The sequence below is a fragment of the Oncorhynchus gorbuscha genome, linkage group LG09 (genome assembly GCF_021184085.1).
Source record: "Oncorhynchus gorbuscha isolate QuinsamMale2020 ecotype Even-year linkage group LG09, OgorEven_v1.0, whole genome shotgun sequence".
Lineage (NCBI taxonomy): Eukaryota > Metazoa > Chordata > Actinopteri > Salmoniformes > Salmonidae > Oncorhynchus > Oncorhynchus gorbuscha.
Window position 1 is genome coordinate 85,565,218 of NC_060181.1, and position 18,064 is coordinate 85,583,281.

The 18,064-nt window shown below is 46.5% G+C and overlaps 1 protein-coding gene across 1 annotated transcript in view; it reads right to left on the minus strand.

Annotated features, from left to right (window-relative positions):
- The window catches only part of uxs1 (UDP-glucuronate decarboxylase 1), a 101,287-nt gene that overhangs the window by 54,717 nt on the left and 28,506 nt on the right, over positions 1–18,064 (minus strand). The window contains exons 6-9 of the mRNA XM_046363743.1: positions 16,820–17,000; positions 8,438–8,542; positions 6,864–6,923; positions 587–708 (exon numbers count right to left, since the gene is read on the minus strand). Coding sequence (XP_046219699.1) covers positions 587–708; positions 6,864–6,923; positions 8,438–8,542; positions 16,820–17,000 — 468 coding nt within the window. The remainder of the gene's footprint in view (positions 1–586; positions 709–6,863; positions 6,924–8,437; positions 8,543–16,819; positions 17,001–18,064) is intronic.

The following is an 18,064-nucleotide window of genomic DNA, read 5'->3' on the forward strand; positions in this document are numbered from 1 at the left end:
AACATCAATTAGAACACTACAGTCATACCAGCCGTAGGATAACATCAATTAGAACACTACAGTCATACCAGCCGTAGGATAACATCAATTAGAACACTACAGTCATACCAGCCGTAGGATAACACATCAATTAGAACGCTACAGTCATACCAGCCATAGGATAACATCAATTAGAACACTACAGTCATACCAGCCGTAGGATAACACATCAATTAGAACACTACAGTCATACCAGCCGTAGGATAACACATCAATTAGAACACTACAGTCATACCAGCCGTAGGACAACACATCAATTAGAACACTACAGTCATACCAGCCGTAGGATAACATCAAGAGAAAAAAAGAGGAGGAAAAGAGAGTAAGAAAGCCAGAACTGTTATGAAAAGTATATTAGTTCAATTCTACACAGCAAAGTGATGGAATATTACACAAGGCTATTTCATAGATCTAGTGTTCTATTACACACACACACACAACCTATAATACTTAGCTACCAGTGCCAGTCTACCTTCTCATAGTTCTGCACAACATATATTTGTTATAGCACACAGATCATACTCAGAAGTGGGAGTGTCTCACGTACCTGCTTCATGTAGGCGTAGCACATTGTCTCAGCGACGCGTTTGCCCTCGTCGTAGCAGGCCCTGGGTCCGATGGGGTTCACATGACCCCAGTACTCCTCATTCTGGGGGTGCACTTCTGGGTCTGGGGGGGGGACAGACATAAATACAGGTGTAAGTCACCTGTTATTTATGATGTCAAATCCACTGAAACACAATCATCCCATTAGTAGTCGTCGTTCAGGATGAAAAATAAATAAATCATTCTTGCAACAAGCTCAAATGTATCCTACATAAACAGTAAACAGGATCTATTTGATTGAAGGACACGCTTAGGGAAAAGTAATCTTGTGAGAAGTTGCACACACTCACACGTACGCAAGCATATATACAGTTGAAGTCGGAAGTTTACATACACCTTAATCAAATACATTTAAACTCAGTTTTTCACAATTACTGACATTTAACCCTAATAAAAATTCCCTAGTCTTAGGATCACCACTTTATTTTGTATGTTTTTATTTCACCTTTATTTAACCAGGTAGGCTAGTTGAGAACAAGTTCTCATTTGCAACTGCGACCTGGCCAAGATAAAGCATAGAAGTGTGAACAGACAACACAGAGTTACACATGGAGTAAACAATTAACAAGTCAATAACACAGTAGAAAAAAAGGGGAGTCTATATACATTGTGTGCAAAAGGCATGAGGAGGTAGGCGAATAATTACAATTTTGCAGATTAACACTGGAGTGATAAATTATCAGATGGTCATGTACAGGTAGAGATATTGGTGTGCAAAAGAGCAGAAAAGTAAATAAATAAAAACAGTATGGGGATGAGGTAGGTGAAAATGGGTGGCTATTTACCAATAGACTATGTACAGCTGCAGCGATCGTTTAGCTGCTCAGATAGCAGATGTTTGAAGTTAAGTCTCCAACTTCAGCGATTTTTGCAATTCGTTCCAGTCACAGGCAGCAGAGTACTGGAACGAAAGGCGGCCAAATGAGGTGTTGGCTTTAGGGATGATCAGTGAGATACACCAGCTGGCGCGCGTGCTACGGATGGGTGTTGCCATCGTGACCAGTGAACTGAGATAAGGCGGAGCTTTACCTAGCATGGACTTGTAGATGACCTGGAGCCGACTAGAGCATACAAGTCGCAGTGGTGGGTGGTATAAGGTGCTTTAGTGACAAAACGGATGGCACTGTGATAAACTGCATCCAGTTTAGAGTGTTGGAAGCTATTTTGTAGATGACATCGCCGAAGTCGAGGATCGGTAGGATAGTCAGTTTTACTAGGGTAAGTTTGGCGGCGTGAGTGAAGGAGGCTTTGTTGCGGAATAGAAATCCGACTCTTGATTTGATTTTCGATTGGAGATGTTTGATATGAGTCTGGAAGGAGAGTTTACAGTCTAGCCAGACACCTAGGTACTTATTGATGTCCACATATTCAAGGTCGGAACCATCCAGGGTGGTGATGCTAGTCGGGCGTGCGGGTGCGGGCAGCGACCGGTTGAAAAGCATGCATTTGGTTTTGCTAGCGTTTAAGAGCAGTTGGAGGCCACGGAAGGAGTGTTGTATGGCATTGAAGCTCGTTTGGAGGTTAGATAGCACAGTGTCCAAGGACGGGCCGAAAGTATATAGAATGGTGTCGTCTGCGTAGAGGTGGATCAGGGAATCGTCTGCAGCAAGAGCAACATCATTGATATATACAGAGAAAAGAGTCGGCCCGAGAATTGAACCCTGTGGCACCCCCATAGAGACTGCCAGAGGACCGGACAACATGCCCTCCGATTTGACGCACTGAACTCTGTCTGCAAAGTAATTGGTGAACCAGGCAAGGCAGTCATCCGAAAAACCGAGGCTACTGAGTCTGCCGATAAGAATATGGTGATTGACAGAGTCGAAAGCCTTGGCAAGGTCGATGAAGACGGCTGCACAGTACTGTCTTTTATCGATGGCGGTTATGATATCATTTAGTACCTTGAGTGTGGCTAAGGTGCACCCGTGACCGGCTCGGAAACCAGATCGCACAGCGGAGAAGGTACGGTGGGATTCGAGATGGTCAGTGACCTGTTTGTTGACTTGGCTTCGGAGACCTTAGATAGGTAGGGCAGGATGGATATAGGTCTGTAACAGTTTGGGTCCAGGGTGTCTCCCCCTTTGAAGAGGGGGATGACTGTGGCAAGCTTTCCAATCCTTGGGGATCTCAGACGATATGAAAGAGAGGTTGAACAGGCTGGTAATAGGGGTTGCGATAATGGCGGCGGATAGTTTCAGAAATAGAGGGTCCAGATTGTCAAGCCCAGCTGATTTATACGGGTCCAGGTTTTGCAGCTCTTTCAGAACATCTGCTATCTGGATTTGGGTAAAGGAGAACCTGGAGAGGCTTGGGCGAGGAGCTGCGGGGGGGCTGTTGGCCGAGGTTGGAGTAGCCAGGCGGAAGGCATGGCCAGCCGTTGAGAAATGCTTGTTGAAGTTTTCGATAATCATGGATTTATCGGTGGTGACCGTGTTACCTAGCCTCAGTGCAGTGGGCAGCTGGGAGGAGGTGCTCTTGTTCTCCATTGACTTCACAGTGTCCCAGAACTTTTTGGAGTTGGAGCTACAGGATGCAAACTTCTGCCTGAAGAAGCTGGCCTTAGCTTTCCTGACTGACTACGTGTATTGGTTCCTGACTTCCCTGAACAGTTGCATATCGCGGGGACTATTCGATGCTATTGCAGTCCGCCACAGGATGTTTTTGTGCTGGTCGAGGGCAGTCAGGTCTGGAGTGAACCAAGGGCTGTATCTGTTCTTAGTTCTGCATTTTTTGAACGGAGCATGCTTCTCTAAAATGGTGAGGAAATTACTTTTAAAGAATGACCTTGCATCCTCAACTGACGGGATGAGGTCAATGTCCTTCCAGGATACCCGGGCCAGGTCGATTAGAAAGGCCTGCTCACAGAAGTGTTTTAGGGAGCGTTTGACAGTGATGAGGGGTGGTCGTTTGACTGCGGCTCCGTAGCGGATACAGGCAATGAGGCAGTGATCGCTGAGATCCTGGTTGAAGACAGCGGAGATGTATTTGGAGGGCCAGTTGGTCAGGATGACGTCTATGAGGGTGCCCTTGTTTACAGATTTAGGGTTGTACCTGGTGGGTTCCTTGATGATTTGTGTGAGATTGAGGGCATCTAGCTTAGATTGTAGGACTGCCGGGGTGTTAAGCATATCCCAGTTTAGGTCACCTAACAGAACAAACTCTGAAGCTAGATGGGGGGCGATCAATTCACAAATGGTGTCCAGGGCACAGCTGGGAGCTGAGGGGGGGTCGGTAGCAGGAATGTAAAATGTCAGAATAATAGTAGAGAATTATTTCTTTCAGCTTTTATTTCTTTCATCACATTCCCAGTGGGGCAGAAGTTTACATACACTCAATTACTATTTGGTAGCATTGCCTTTGAATTGTTTAACTTCTGTCAAACCTTTCGGGTAGCCTTCCACAAGCTTCCCACAATAAGTTGGGTGAATTTTGGCCCATTCCTCCTGACGGAGCTAGTGTAACTGAGTCGGGTTTGTAGGCCTCCTTGCTCGCACACCCTTTTCAGTTCTGCCCACATATTTTCTAAAGAATTGAGGTCAGGGCTTTGTGATGGCCACTTCAATACTTTGACTTTGTTGTCCTTAGGCCATTTTGCCACAACTTTGGAGGTATGCTTGGGGTCATTGTCCATTTGGAAGACCCATCTGCGACCAAGCTTTCACTTCCTGACTGATGTCTTGAGATGTTGCTTCAATATATCCACATAATTTTCCTACCTCATGATGCCATTTATTTTGTGAAGTGCACCAGTCCGTCCTGCAGCAAAGCACCCTCACAACGTGATGCTGCCACCCCCGTGCTTCACGGTTGGGACGGTGTTCTCTGGCTTGCAAGCATCCCCCTTTTTCCTCCGAACATAATGGTCGTTATGGCCAAACAGTTCTATTTTTGTTTCATCAGACCAGAGGACATTTCTCCAAAAGGTACGATCTTAGTCCCCATGTGCAGTTGCAAACCGTAGTCTGGCTTTTTTATGGCGGTTTTGGAGCAGTGGCTTCTTCCTTGCTGAGCAGCTTTTCAGGTTGTGGATATAGATACTTTTGTACCGGTTTCCTCCAGCATCTTCACAAGGTCCTTTGCTGTTGTTCTGGGATTGATTTGCACTTTTCGACCCAAGGACCGTTCATCTCCAGGAGAAAGAATGCTTCTCCTTCCTAAGCGGTATGACAGCTACGTGGTCCCATGGTGTTTATACTTGCGTACAATTGTTTGTCTAGATGAACGTAGTACCTTCAGGCATTTGCAAATTGCTCCCAAGGATGAACCAGACTTGCGGAGGTCTACAATTTGAGGTGATGGCTGATTTCTTTTGATTTTCCCATGATGTCAAGCAAAGACGCACTGAGTTTGAAGGTAGGCCTTGAAATACATCCACAGGTACACCTCCAATTGACTCAAATGATGTCAATGAGCCTATCAGAAGCTTCTAAAGCCATGACATCGTTTGTTTTGAATTTTCCAAGCTGTTTAAAGGCACAGTCAACTTAGTGTATGTAAAGTTCTGATACACTGGAATTGTGATACAGTGAATTATAAGTGAAATAATCTGTCCGTTGTTGGAAAAACGACTTGTGTCATGCACAAAGTAGATGTCTTAACCGACCTGCCAAAACTATAGTTTGTTAACAAGAAATTTGTGGAGTGGTTGAAAAACAAGTTTAAATGAGTCCAACCTAAACGTATGTCAACTTCCGACTTCTACTGTACATACACAAAGTTAAGTGGGCGAAGTGGAGTGTGTTGTGCTCTCTGGCTTTGACAGCAGCCCTACAGCTGGCCTGTTCATAGGTTCAACACTGTGGGGAGCATGTGCTGTACACAGCTGACCTTTCTCATTACAACAAAACCCAACACACCATATACACCATATACTGGGGCATTTGGAAATAGCCACGGGAATGTTTTTCAATACCATCAAAACTATTTTATAGATATGAATATTTGTAGCCACCTTTTAAAGTAAATACCTGCAGTAAACTGTGCAGTACGTTAGGCGACAAAGAAGATTGTGTTTTTCATTTCACCTGTCACATCATTGTTCATACTGAAGCGTACTGGTAGTCTCCAGTCACATAGTGTTTGTTTACAAGCACACAACAACGAGAGACCGGAGCCTTGCTAGTCACTCACTGTTATGCAGCACTCGGCATGTGATCTAGTTACAGTATAGAGTTCACAACTTAATGTTTTCCAGCTAGATATCATAATTCATTATTATAACTCTGGTACCCCAGGGAAGGCTCACACGAACGCATGCATGCGTGCAATGCTGTTATTGGCTCCTCAGGACACTGTTGTCTTTATCCAGAGGCGTGGTGAGCAGAGTTGAGGACAGTCACAAAGGAATTACCACGCAAACAAACAATAACAGCTGCAACAGCTTCTTCTTTCCTGTTACTGCTGTGGCTAAAACTACTGAACTGTAGGAAAACAAAACAACGCTCATTTGCATAAGAAAGCGACATGTTGGCAAGCTTTAACTAAGGTTTGAGGGGATTAACAGTCATAACTCCATGAAAACACCCAGTCCTCCAGGCCTAGCATTGCTGTTAGCTCTTTCTGTCAACAGTTGGCACCAGTAGAGGAGGCTACTGTAGTGGTGGTGCGATAAAGGTCTGTCTCGCTCGAGTAGCCTATCACCTCTAGCTTCGCATAAATCATTAATAATGAGTCCGGCAGCGTACCTAAGCCTAGAGATCAATAAAGGAGGCAGGCTGAAGGCTCTGGCCATTAGCAGTAAACTATCTAGGCAATGGGTTCATGTCAGCCACTCGCGTAGTCGACAGAGGGTGGTAGACAGAGGGAGAAGGAAATAGAGTGAGAAAGAGAGTTCATCGGAAGATTGACTAAAGCGATCATTGTCTTTGTGTGTGCGTGTACTGTATGCTCATTGGTGCGTACATGCGTATGAATTCAGGGTGTTTATGGAGATAGCTGGTAGCTTGGAGACCCTGAGGACCTTGATCCGGCCAGGAGTGGACAGCAGCCCAGCCCAGATGCATTATCCTCCCTCCCCCAGAGACATCCCGCTGACCTGTGGCTGAACCACAATTAGCCACAACAACAGCAGACACTGTCTCACCAGTTGTCTGTAAACAGAACACCAGTTGTCTGTACACAGAACACCAGTTGTCAGTCAGGGAGAGAAAGATGATGGCGTAATAAAATGTCCATGCTGGTTAAACGTGTGTGTGTGTGTGTGTGTGTGTGTGTGTTACCTCCGTACACCTCAGACGTAGACGCCAGCAGCAGACGAGCTCCAACACGCTTCGCCAACCCTGGAAACATACAAGACAAGAGCAATAAGACCCAGAGCCAAAAACCATGGAGAGGCAGACCAGATCAATCAAGCCCAGAGCCTGTCCTGGGGAGAGCCACAGACTAGATCAATCAAAGCCAGAGTGGAGCCTGGGGAGAGTCAGGCAAGAGTAATAAAGCCAGGCATCACACCTGTGGAGAGGCAGACCAGATCAATCCAACTCAGAGGGGATCCAGCAGTGGGACAGAGCAGAGCAGGGAGAGGTTGTTGTTGATGAGAGCAGGATGAGTATAGAAGGAGAATCTGGGAGGGGTAATAAAAACCAAAGCAATGGGACTGGAACCAGATACAGACAGTGGGACAGAGCAGAGCAGGGAGAGGTTGTTGTTGATGAGAGCAGGATGAGTATAGAAGGAGAATCTGGGAGGGGTAATAAAAACCAAAGCAATGGGACTGGAACCAGATACAGACAGTGGGACAGAGCAGAGCAGGGAGAGGTTGTTGTTGATGAGAGCAGGATGAGTATAGAAGGAGAATCTGGGAGGGGTAATAAAAACCAAAGCAATGGGACTGGAACCAGATACACTTACAGACAGTGGGAAAAGGACAATCCAGCATATTGTATCTAATCAAAGAGTTAAACTTCACCAGCCTGGTCCCAGATCTGTACGTGTTTAAGCCAACTCCTCTGACTATACATGTTGGCAAAACACTTCCCAGCCCAGATCTGGGACCAGGCTTTCACTTGGCAAGGAAGACTTCCAAGTCTGTGGAGAGAGGAATCTAGGCCCCTCATATGTCCTATTAACCTGCTGTATATTACACCCCAATTACCCAACAACCTCCGATGCCACTCTAAAACACTGAGAACTACATGCACAGTAAATTGGTGTGGGGGTGATGGCATGAGATGTTCAAAGTGAAAATGCATGTGATAAAAATGCCATGCTGGTGACAAATACATCCCGGGGCCTCCAACCTCTCACACGCAATGCATTTCATAGTTTTCTGTGCCATAAATGTTTCTACTAAGATAATTACCAGACAGTTATGGTCAGTAATTGTCAGAGGATGAATGACACCTGTAAATGCACATGAAGGTGCCACACAGTGCAGACAATACATCGAATGCCTCTTCACTCTCAAGGGAGGTGAATGGAAAGGTAGGTGGAGGGAGAGAGGGAGGGAGAGAGAAGGTAATTAGAGGGACCAGTCTTCCATGTTATTTGTTAACTTTCCTCCCTCATGTTCCATACCCCCTGACGGCTGACTGTCAGAGAAACCTGCCTCGTCACCAGTCCATTCATTATAATCATCAGCCAATCATATCTGCCTGTCAAACAGTGACAAGGGAGTTTCCGTGAAGATGGTTGTCACCATCGTTTTGAAGATATAATCAGAACTACCATTCAAATCTGTAGAAATGACAAAACCACAAAACAAAAACTATGCAAAGAAAAGTCCTTCCTGATAGATCCAAACTAGACTAAAATAGGACTGCACTGCACCCAGTCAGTGTAATTCTTGACTCACCCAGCATGTTGAGGGTTCCTATAGTGTTAGTCTTCAGGGTCTTGATGGGATTGTACATGTAGTTGGGAGGAGAGGCAGGAGAGGCCAGGTGATAGATCTGGTCCACTGTAGGGGGGAGAAAGCGCGAGAGAGAGAGAGAGAGAGAGAGAGAGAGAGAGAGAGAGAGAGAGAGAGAGAGAGAGAGAGAGAGAGAGAGAGAGAGAGAGAGAGAGAGAAAGTGAGCGAGAGAGAGAGAGAGCGAGAGAGAGAGCGAGAGAGAGAGAAAGCGAGAGAGAAAGCGAGAGAGAGAGAAAGCGAGAGAGCGAGAAAGCGAGAGAGAGAAAGCGAGAGAGAGAGAGAAAGCGAGAGAGAGAGAAAGCGAGAGAGAGAGAAAGCGAGAGAGAAAGCGAGAGAGAGAGAAAGCGAGAGAGAAAGCGAGAGAAAGCGAGAGAGAGAGAAAGAGAGAGAGAAAGCGAGAGAGAGAGAAAGCGAGAGAGAGAGAAGAGAGAAAGCGAGAGAGAGAAAGCGAGAGAGAGAAAGCGAGAGAGAGAGAAAGCGAGAGAGAGAGAAAGCGAGAGAGAGAGAAAGCGAGAGAGAGAGAAAGCGAGAGAGAGAGAAAGCGAGAGAGAGAGAAAGCGAGAGAGAGAGAAAGCGAGAGAAAGAGAGAGCGAGGGGGAGGGTGGAAAGAGAAAATAGGAGGGGAGAGAGATTAATGTAATTATTATTTGCACACCTGCAGAAAGAATACATTAAGGACATGGTATTGTAAAGGCACAATGAATAACAGTGGTTGGTGTCTGGTAGAAAAGAACATCATAGTGAAGGATGTTATGATCAGCTGCTACTGCATTAGAAGGATGTTATGATCAGCTGCTACTGCATTAGAAGGATGTTATGACCAGCTGATACTGCATTAGAAGGATGTTATGATCAGCTGCTACTGCATTAGGATGTTATGATTAGCTGCTACTGCATTAGGATGTTATTACCAGCTGCTACTGCATTAGGATGTTATTACCAGCTGCTACTGCATTAGGATGTTATGATCAGCTGCTACTGCACCAGAATGATGTTATGATCAGCTGCTACTGCATTAGGATGTTATGATCAGCTGCTACTGCATTAGAAGGATGTTATGATCAGCCGCTACTGCATTAGAAGGATGTTATGATGAGCTGCTACTGCATTAGGAGGATGTTATGATCAGCCGCTACTGCATTAGAAGGATGTTATGATCAGCCGCTACTGCATTAGAAGGATGCTCAGCCGATGTGAGCTTAGCATCTGCTTCATCTGACCACTTTTTCATTGATTGAGTCACTGGTGCTTCTTGCTTTAATAACACTGAAATATGCATGAGAGCACCAGCTGTTCTGGAAGACTGTGATCATGCTCTCCACAGCCGATGTGAGTAAGACCATTAAACAGGTCAACATTCACAAGGCCGCAGGGGTTACCAGGAGTCGTACTCAGAGTATGAGCTGACCAACTGGCAAGTGTCTTCACTGATATTTTCAACCTCTCCCAATCCGAGCCTCTAATAACATGTTTTAAGCAGACCGCCATAGTCCCTGTGCCCAAGAACACTAAGGTAACCTGCCTAAATGACTACCTACGCGTATCACTCACGTCTGTAGCCATAAAGTGCTTTGAAAGGCTGGTCATGGCTCACAACACCATTATCCCAGAATGAGAGGGGAAATAGAGAAGGAGAACGAGAGGGGAAATAGAGGAGTGAGAAAGAGGGGAAATAGAGGATTGAGAAAGAGGGGAAATAGAGGAGCGAGAAAGAGGGGAAATAGAGGAGCGAGAAAGAGGGGAAATAGAGAAGGGAAAAATACATTGATAGATCGCCCTTATACAACCAGTATTCAACCTGACGTCATTGCAATCAGTTTCGGCCGCTGACATGGGATAGCTCTATGGAGAGAGGGGACAGAGAGAGAAGGAAAGAGGGGAGAGTGAGGACAACAGGGAGATGAGGTGGGTGAGGGATCACCATGGCTAGAAGGGTGAAAAGAAGTGAGGGAATAAACAGGTGAGAGGTGTGACTAAGGAAATGAGAAAGAGAAGAGTTGAGGTGGCAGGTGAGAGGCAGAGAGAGAGGGGGCATAGAGATAGAGAGAGGGCAGAAAGAGAGAGAGCAGAAAGAGAGCAGAAATAGCAGAAAGGTAGGGCAGAGTGAGGGTGAGAGAAAGGGCAGAGAGAGTGAGAGAGAGAGGGCAAAGAGAGCGAGAGAGAGGGCAGGGAGAGCGAGAGGGCAGAGAGAGAAGAGGGCAGCGAGAGCAGCGAGAGCAGAGAGAGGGCAGCAGAGAGAGGGCAGCGAGAGCAGCGAGAGGGCAGAGAGAGGGCAGCGAGAGGGCAGAGAGAGGGCAGCGAGAGGGCAGAGAGAGGGCAGCGAGAGGGCAGAGAGAGGGCAGCGAGAGGGCAGAGAGAGGGCAGAGAGAGGGCAGCGAGAGGGCAGAGAGAGGGCAGAGAGAGGGCAGCGAGAGGGCAGCGAGAGGGCAGCGAGAGGGCAGAGAGGGGGCAGCGAGAGCAGAGAGAGGGCAGCGAGAGCAGAGAGAGGGCAGCGAGAGCGAGAGAGGCAGCGAGAGCAGCGAGAGGGCAGAGAGGGCAGCGAGAGAGAGAGAGGGCAGCGAGAGCAGCGAGAGAGAGAGGGGGCAGCGAGAGAGAGAGAGGGCAGCGAGAGAGAGAGAGGGCAGCGAGAGAGAGAGAGGGCAGCGAGAGAGAGAGAGGGCAGCGAGAGAGAGAGGGCAGCGAGAGAGAGAGAGGGCAGCGAGAGAGAGAGAGGCAGCGAGAGAGAGAGAGGGCAGCGAGAGAGAGAGAGGGCAGCGAGAGAGAGAGAGGGCAGCGAGAGAGAGAGAGGGCAGCGAGAGAGAGAGAGAGGGCAGCGAGAGAGAGAGAGGGCAGCGAGAGAGAGAGAGGGCAGCGAGAGAGAGAGAGGGCAGCGAGAGAGAGAGAGGGCAGCGAGAGAGAGAGAGGGCAGCGAGAGAGAGAGGGCAGCGAGAGAGAGAGAGGGCAGCGAGAGAGAGAGAGGGCAGCGAGAGAGAGAGAGGGCAGCGAGAGAGAGAGAGGGCAGCGAGAGAGAGAGAGGGCAGCGAGAGAGAGAGAGGGCAGCGAGAGAGAGAGAGGGCAGCGAGAGAGAGAGGCAGCGAGAGAGAGAGAGAGGGCAGCGAGAGAGAGAGAGAGGGCAGCGAGAGAGAGAGAGGGCAGCGAGAGAGAGAGAGGGCAGCGAGAGAGAGAGAGGGCAGCGAGAGAGAGAGAGGGCAGCAGCAGAGAGAGAGAGAGGGCAGCAGAGAGAGAGAGGGCAGCGAGAGAGAGAGAGGGCAGCGAGAGAGAGAGAGGGCAGCGAGAGAGAGAGAGGAGCAGCGAGAGAGAGAGAGGGCAGCGAGAGAGAGAGAGGGCAGCGAGAGAGAGAGAGGGCAGCGAGAGAGAGAGAGGGCAGCGAGAGAGAGAGAGGGCAGCGAGAGAGAGAGAGGGCAGCGAGAGAGAGAGAGGGCAGCGAGAGAGAGAGAGGGCAGCGAGAGAGAGAGAGGGCAGCGAGAGAGAGAGGGCAGCGAGAGAGAGAGAGAGCAGCGAGAGAGAGAGAGGGCAGCGAGAGAGAGAGAGGGCAGCGAGAGAGAGAGAGGGCAGCGAGAGAGAGAGCAGCGAGAGAGAGAGAGGGCAGCGAGAGAGAGAGGGCAGCGAGAGAGAGAGAGGGCAGCGAGAGAGAGAGAGAGAGGGCAGCGAGAGAGAGAGGGCAGCGAGAGAGAGAGAGGGCAGCGAGAGAGAGAGGGCAGCGAGAGAGAGAGAGGGCAGCGAGAGAGAGAGGGCAGCGAGAGAGAGAGGGCAGCGAGAGAGAGAGGGCAGCGAGAGAGAGAGGGCAGCGAGAGAGAGAGGGCAGCGAGAGAGAGAGGGCAGCGAGAGAGAGAGGGCAGCGAGAGAGAGAGGGCAGCGAGAGAGAGAGGGCAGCGAGAGAGAGAGGGCAGCGAGAGAGAGAGGGCAGCGAGAGAGAGAGACCTAACCCACACTATTCAATTAGTCGAGAGTAACATTTTACATCTGGCTAGAAATTAATAAGGAAATTGTATATCTATATCCCTCCAGTAGAATCCCCATACTTTGTCGATGACAGCTTCTCCATCATAGAGGGAAATCAACCGACTAGTCAGTTGTGACCTAAATGCAAGAAGTGGACAAGAACCTGACACTCTCAGCACACAGGGGGAAAAATACCTACCTGGAGGTGACAGCATTCCCTCCCAAATATGCCCCCCTAGACACAACTATGACAAAACAACCAACAAAAATGGGTCACAACACCTGTATCTCTGTCGCAGGCTAGGTCTGTACATAATCAATGGTAGGCTTCGAGGTAGGTACACCTATAGCTCATCCCTTGGCAGTAGTACTGTAGATTACTATCACTGACCTCAACTCAGTCTCTCACACCGTTCACAGTCAGCCCACTGACACCCCTATCAGAGCACAGCAAAATCACAGTCTACTTGAACAGTGCAATAGTCAATGAGGTTTCAAAGCCAAAGGAATTACATAACATTAAGAAATGCTATAAATGGAAAGAAAGTAGTGTAGAAACCTACCAAAAAAACAATTAGGCAACAACAAATTCAACCCCTTCTAGATAACTTCCTGGACAAAATGTTTCACTGTAATAGTGAAGGTGTAAAGTTTGCAGTAGAAAACCTAAACATTTTTTTGAGCTCTCAGCTTCCCTATTAAATCTAAAAATGTCAAGCAGACAACCTAAGAAAATTAACAACAATGACAAATAGGTTTCTGCATCAAACTAAGAAAGAAATTGAGAAACCAACCAAAAACAGAGACCCAGAAAAACTTGAGCCTTCACTATGGTGAATCACTAAAACAATACAGAAATACACTACGTAAAAAAAGAAAGAAAGAAGGAACAGCACGTCAGATATCAGCTCAACGTATGTGAAGAATCCATAGACTTTAACCACTTCTGGGAAAATTGGAACACATTAAACAAACAACACAAAGAGCTATCTATCCAAAATGGAGATGTATGGATAAACCACTTTTACAATCGTTTTGTTTCTATAACAAACAACACAAAGAGCTATCTATCTAAAATGGAGATGTATGGATAAACCACTTTTACAATCGTTTTGTTTCTATAACAAACAACACAAAGAGCTATCTATCCAAAATGGAGATGTATGGATAAACCACTTTTACAATCTTTTTGTTTCTATAACAAACAACACAAAGAGCTATCTATCCAAAATGGAGATGTATGGATAAACCACTTTTACAATTGTTTTGTTTCTATAACAAAAAACAAACAGTAAAAAAACATATACATGATCAAATACAAATCTTAGAATCAGCTATTAAAGACTACCAGAACCCACTGGATTCTCCAATTACATTGAATGAACTACAGGACCAAATACAAACTCTCCAACCCAAAAGGCCTGCGGTTTTGATGGTATCCTAAATTAAATGATAAAATATACAGACCACAAATTCCAATTGGCTCTACTTAAACTTGGTAACATCACCCTCAGCTCTGGCATCTTCCCCTATAGTTGGAATCAAGGACCCCAATCCACAAAAGTGGAGACAAATTTGACCCCAATAACTTCCGTGGGATATGCGTCAACAGTAACCTTGGGGAAATCCTCTGCATTATCATTAGTCACATTGGCGTTTTACCAAATTACCGTACGACAGAACACGTATTCACCCTGCACACCGTAAATGGCAAACAAACAAACCAGAACCAAGGCAAAGTATTTTCATGCTGTCACGAATATTAACGAAGGTGACTCCCCTTCTTGTTCGGGTGGCGCTCGGCGGTCGTCGTCGCCGGTCTACTAGCTATCGCCGATCCGTTGTTCTGTGTTCGTTTAGTTTTGTCTAATTGGTAGCACCTGTTTCTAGTTTGGTTGTTAGGATAGGGTTATATATAGTCTGTTCAGCCCGCTTCTGTTTCGTGCGGGCTTGTTCGTCTGTTTTGTTGTTTGAGTGTATTTTTGTTGGCATTTGGGTTTCACGCTGTCCGTTATATTCCTGTTCATTTGTGTTTCCACTTTTGTACACGTTATGTTTCCAGGACATTAAAGTGTGTTGTTTTTCCCACATCTTTTGCTCTCTGCGCCTGACTCCACACCTCTTCACTCATTTACCGTAACACATGCTTTGTTGATTTCAAAAAAGCTTTTGACTCAATTTGGCACGAGGGTCTGCTATTCAAATTGATATAAAGCGGTGTTGAGGAAAAAACAAAAGATATTCTAAAATCCATGAACACAATCAACAAGTGCACATGTAAAATCAGCAAAAAAAAAACGTTATTTACACAGGGCCGTGGGGTGAGACAGGGATGTAGAGAGATATATATATATATGAAGTGAAAAGTCTACTGTTTGGTGCTTCTGTCCCTAACCAAGGAGGGCCTACAGCAACAACTAGATCTTCTGCACAGACACTGTCAGACCCGGGCCCTGACTGTAGATCTCAGAAAGACTAAAATAACGGTGTTCCAAAAAAGGTCCAGATGCAAAGACCACAAATACAATTCCATCTAGACACCATTGCCCTAAAAAACACAACAACAAAAAACTAGACTTACAGTTGAAGTCGGAAGTTTACATACAATTAGGATGGATGGACTCATTAAAACTTGTTTTTCAACCACTCCACAAATTTTTTGTTAACAAACTATAATTTTGGCAAGTCGGTTAGGACATCTACTCTGTGCATGACACAAGTCATTTTTCCAACAATTGTTTACAGACAGATTATTTCACTTACAATTCACGATATCACAATTCCAGTGGGTCAGAAGTTTACATACACTAAGTTGACCGTGCCTTGAAACAGCTTGGAAAATTCCAGAACATGATGTTATGGCTTTAGAAGCTTCTGATAGCCTAATTGACATCATTTGAGTCAATTGGAGGTGTACCTGTGGATGTATTTCAAGGCCTTCAAACTCAATGCCTCTTTGCTTGACGTGGGAAAATCAAAAGAATTCAGCCAAGACCTCAGAAGAAAATGTAGACCTCCACAAGTCTGGTTCATTCTTGGGAGCAATTTTCAAATGCCTGAAGGTACCAAGTTCATCTGTACAAACAATAGTACGCAAGTATAAACACCATGGGACCACGCAGCCGTCATACCACTCAGGAAGGAGACGGTATGATACAACCACCTAAAAGGCAGTGATTGCAACACTTTCTTTCATGTCTACTCCCCCTCACCAGCGCTCGACGTCACTGGTCTAACCACCGGTCGTGGCAACAATCATTGCGCACACATAAGTATTCAGACCCTTTACACAGTACTTTGTTGAAGCACCTTTGGCAGCGATTACAGCCTGGAGTCTTCTTGGGTATGATGCTACAAGCTTGGCACACCTGTATTTGGGGAGATTCTCCCATTCTTCTCTGCAGATCCTCTCAAGCTCTGTTAGGATGGAAGGGAGCATTGATGCACAGCTATTTTCAGGTCTCTCCAGAGATGTTCGATCAGGTTCAATTCCAGGCTCTGGCTGGGCCACTCAAGGACATTGAGACTTGTCCTGAAGCCACTTGAGCAATGTATTGGCTGTGTGCTTAAGGTTGTTGTCCTGTTGGAAGGTGAACCTTCGCCCCAGTCTGAGGTCCTGAGCCCTCTGGAGCAGGTTTCCATAGAGGATCTCTCTATACTTTGCCCTGTTCATCTTTCCCTCGATTCTGAATAGCTCTAGGGGCTCTAGGGAGAGTCTTGGTGGTTCCACTTATGACCGAAGTCAGTTTGCATGTGCCCGGCCGCCACAATGAGCCGCTAGAGTACGATCGGACAAGGACATCCCAGCCGGCCAAACCCCCCCCTAACCCGGACGACGCTGGGCCAATTGTGCACTGTCCCATGGGTCTCCCGGTCGCTGCCGCCTGCGACACAGCCCGGGATTGCAACCGGATCTGTAGTGACATCCCTAGCACCGCGATGCAATACCTTAGACCTCTGCACCACTCAGGAGGCCCTATTAATTTGGCACTGAATAAGCAGTTACTATAGTCATTTATTGAACCTCTTGGTGGGAAAACCTTGAACATTTGCTCTTTATGACAGAATGTTAAAACTAGATGAAATCAAACTTATTTTTTCACCAAGTTACACATCTCGAAAACCACCGAATTGGTGGAACAGCCCAGAAGCCTGTTGGACAGACTGACTGATGAAATATTACAGGGGGCAGAGAGAGAGGTTTCAGTCTATCTAGTGGTATATTCTCACACCTGGTCTTCTAACACCAGTTCAGCGAAGCAGGAGATTACAGTACTGTGTGGCAATCCGTGTCTATTCAGTGTCCCTATTATATGTGCCACTATATGAGATTGTGCGCGCGCGTCTGTGCGCGCGCGCGTGTCTGTGCGCGTGTTCACTCACCCTCGATGTAGAGCGGCTCCACCACGTCGTGGTTGATGAGCTCAAAGTTCTCGTGGCCGATCCAATGCTCCACGTTCCTCTTGCGGCCAGTGAAGAAGTTGTCCACCACCGTCACCTCATGGCCGTCCATCATCAGCTTATCAGTCAGATGGGAGCCAACAAAGCCTGCGCCGCCCGTTATCTAGGGGATAGAGGGTTACACCATGAGGGAGGGAGGGAGACAGAAAGAGACCCCACGAAGTCACCCTGCCTATGATCTAGACCGGGGCATAGAGGATCACACCATGAGACGGGGAGGAGACAGAGGGCACCAAAACCATCTCGACAGAGTAACATGGATCTAATTCAGGATAACCATTTCAGAGTAACATGGATCCAATTCAGGATAACCACGACAGAGTAACATGATCTAGTTCAGGATAACATGGATCTAGTTCAGGATAACCATGACAGAGTAACATGGATCAAGTTCAGGATAACCACGACAGAGTAACATGGATCAAGTTCAGGATAACCACGACAGAGTAACATGATCTAGTTCAGGATAACCATTTCAGAGTAACATGGATCTAGTTCAGGATAACCATTTCAGAGTAACATGGATCTAGTTCAGGATAACCACGACAGAGTAACATGGATCTAGTTCAGGATAACCATTTCAGAGTAACATGGATCTAGTTCAGGATAACCATTTCAGAGTAACATGGATCTAGTTCAGGATAACCATTTCAGAGTAACATGGATCTAGTTCAGGATAACCATTTCAGAGTAACATGGATCTAGTTCAGGATAACCATTTCAGAGTAACATGGATCTAGTTCAGGATAACCATTTCAGAGTAACATGGATCTAGTTCAGGATAACCATTTCAGAGTAACATGGATCTAGTTCAGGATAACCATTTCAGAGTAACATGGATCTAGTTCAGGATAACCATTTCAGAGTAACATGGATCTAGTTCAGGATAACCACGACAGAGAAACATGGATCTAGTTCAGGATAACATGGATCTAATTCAGGATAACCACGACAGAGTAACATGGATCTAGTTCAGGATAACCACGACAGAGTAACATGGATCTAGTTCAGGATAACCATGACAGAGGGAAGACTGGAGAGAGAGCAAACTTTCAGTGTGTCTGAATTCTGGTAAAATCTTAACTTCAGATACAAGAGACAACTTGGGACATCTAACTTGGGGGAGAATAACATGGGGGAGAAAGAGAATAATAGTATAGGCTGAGG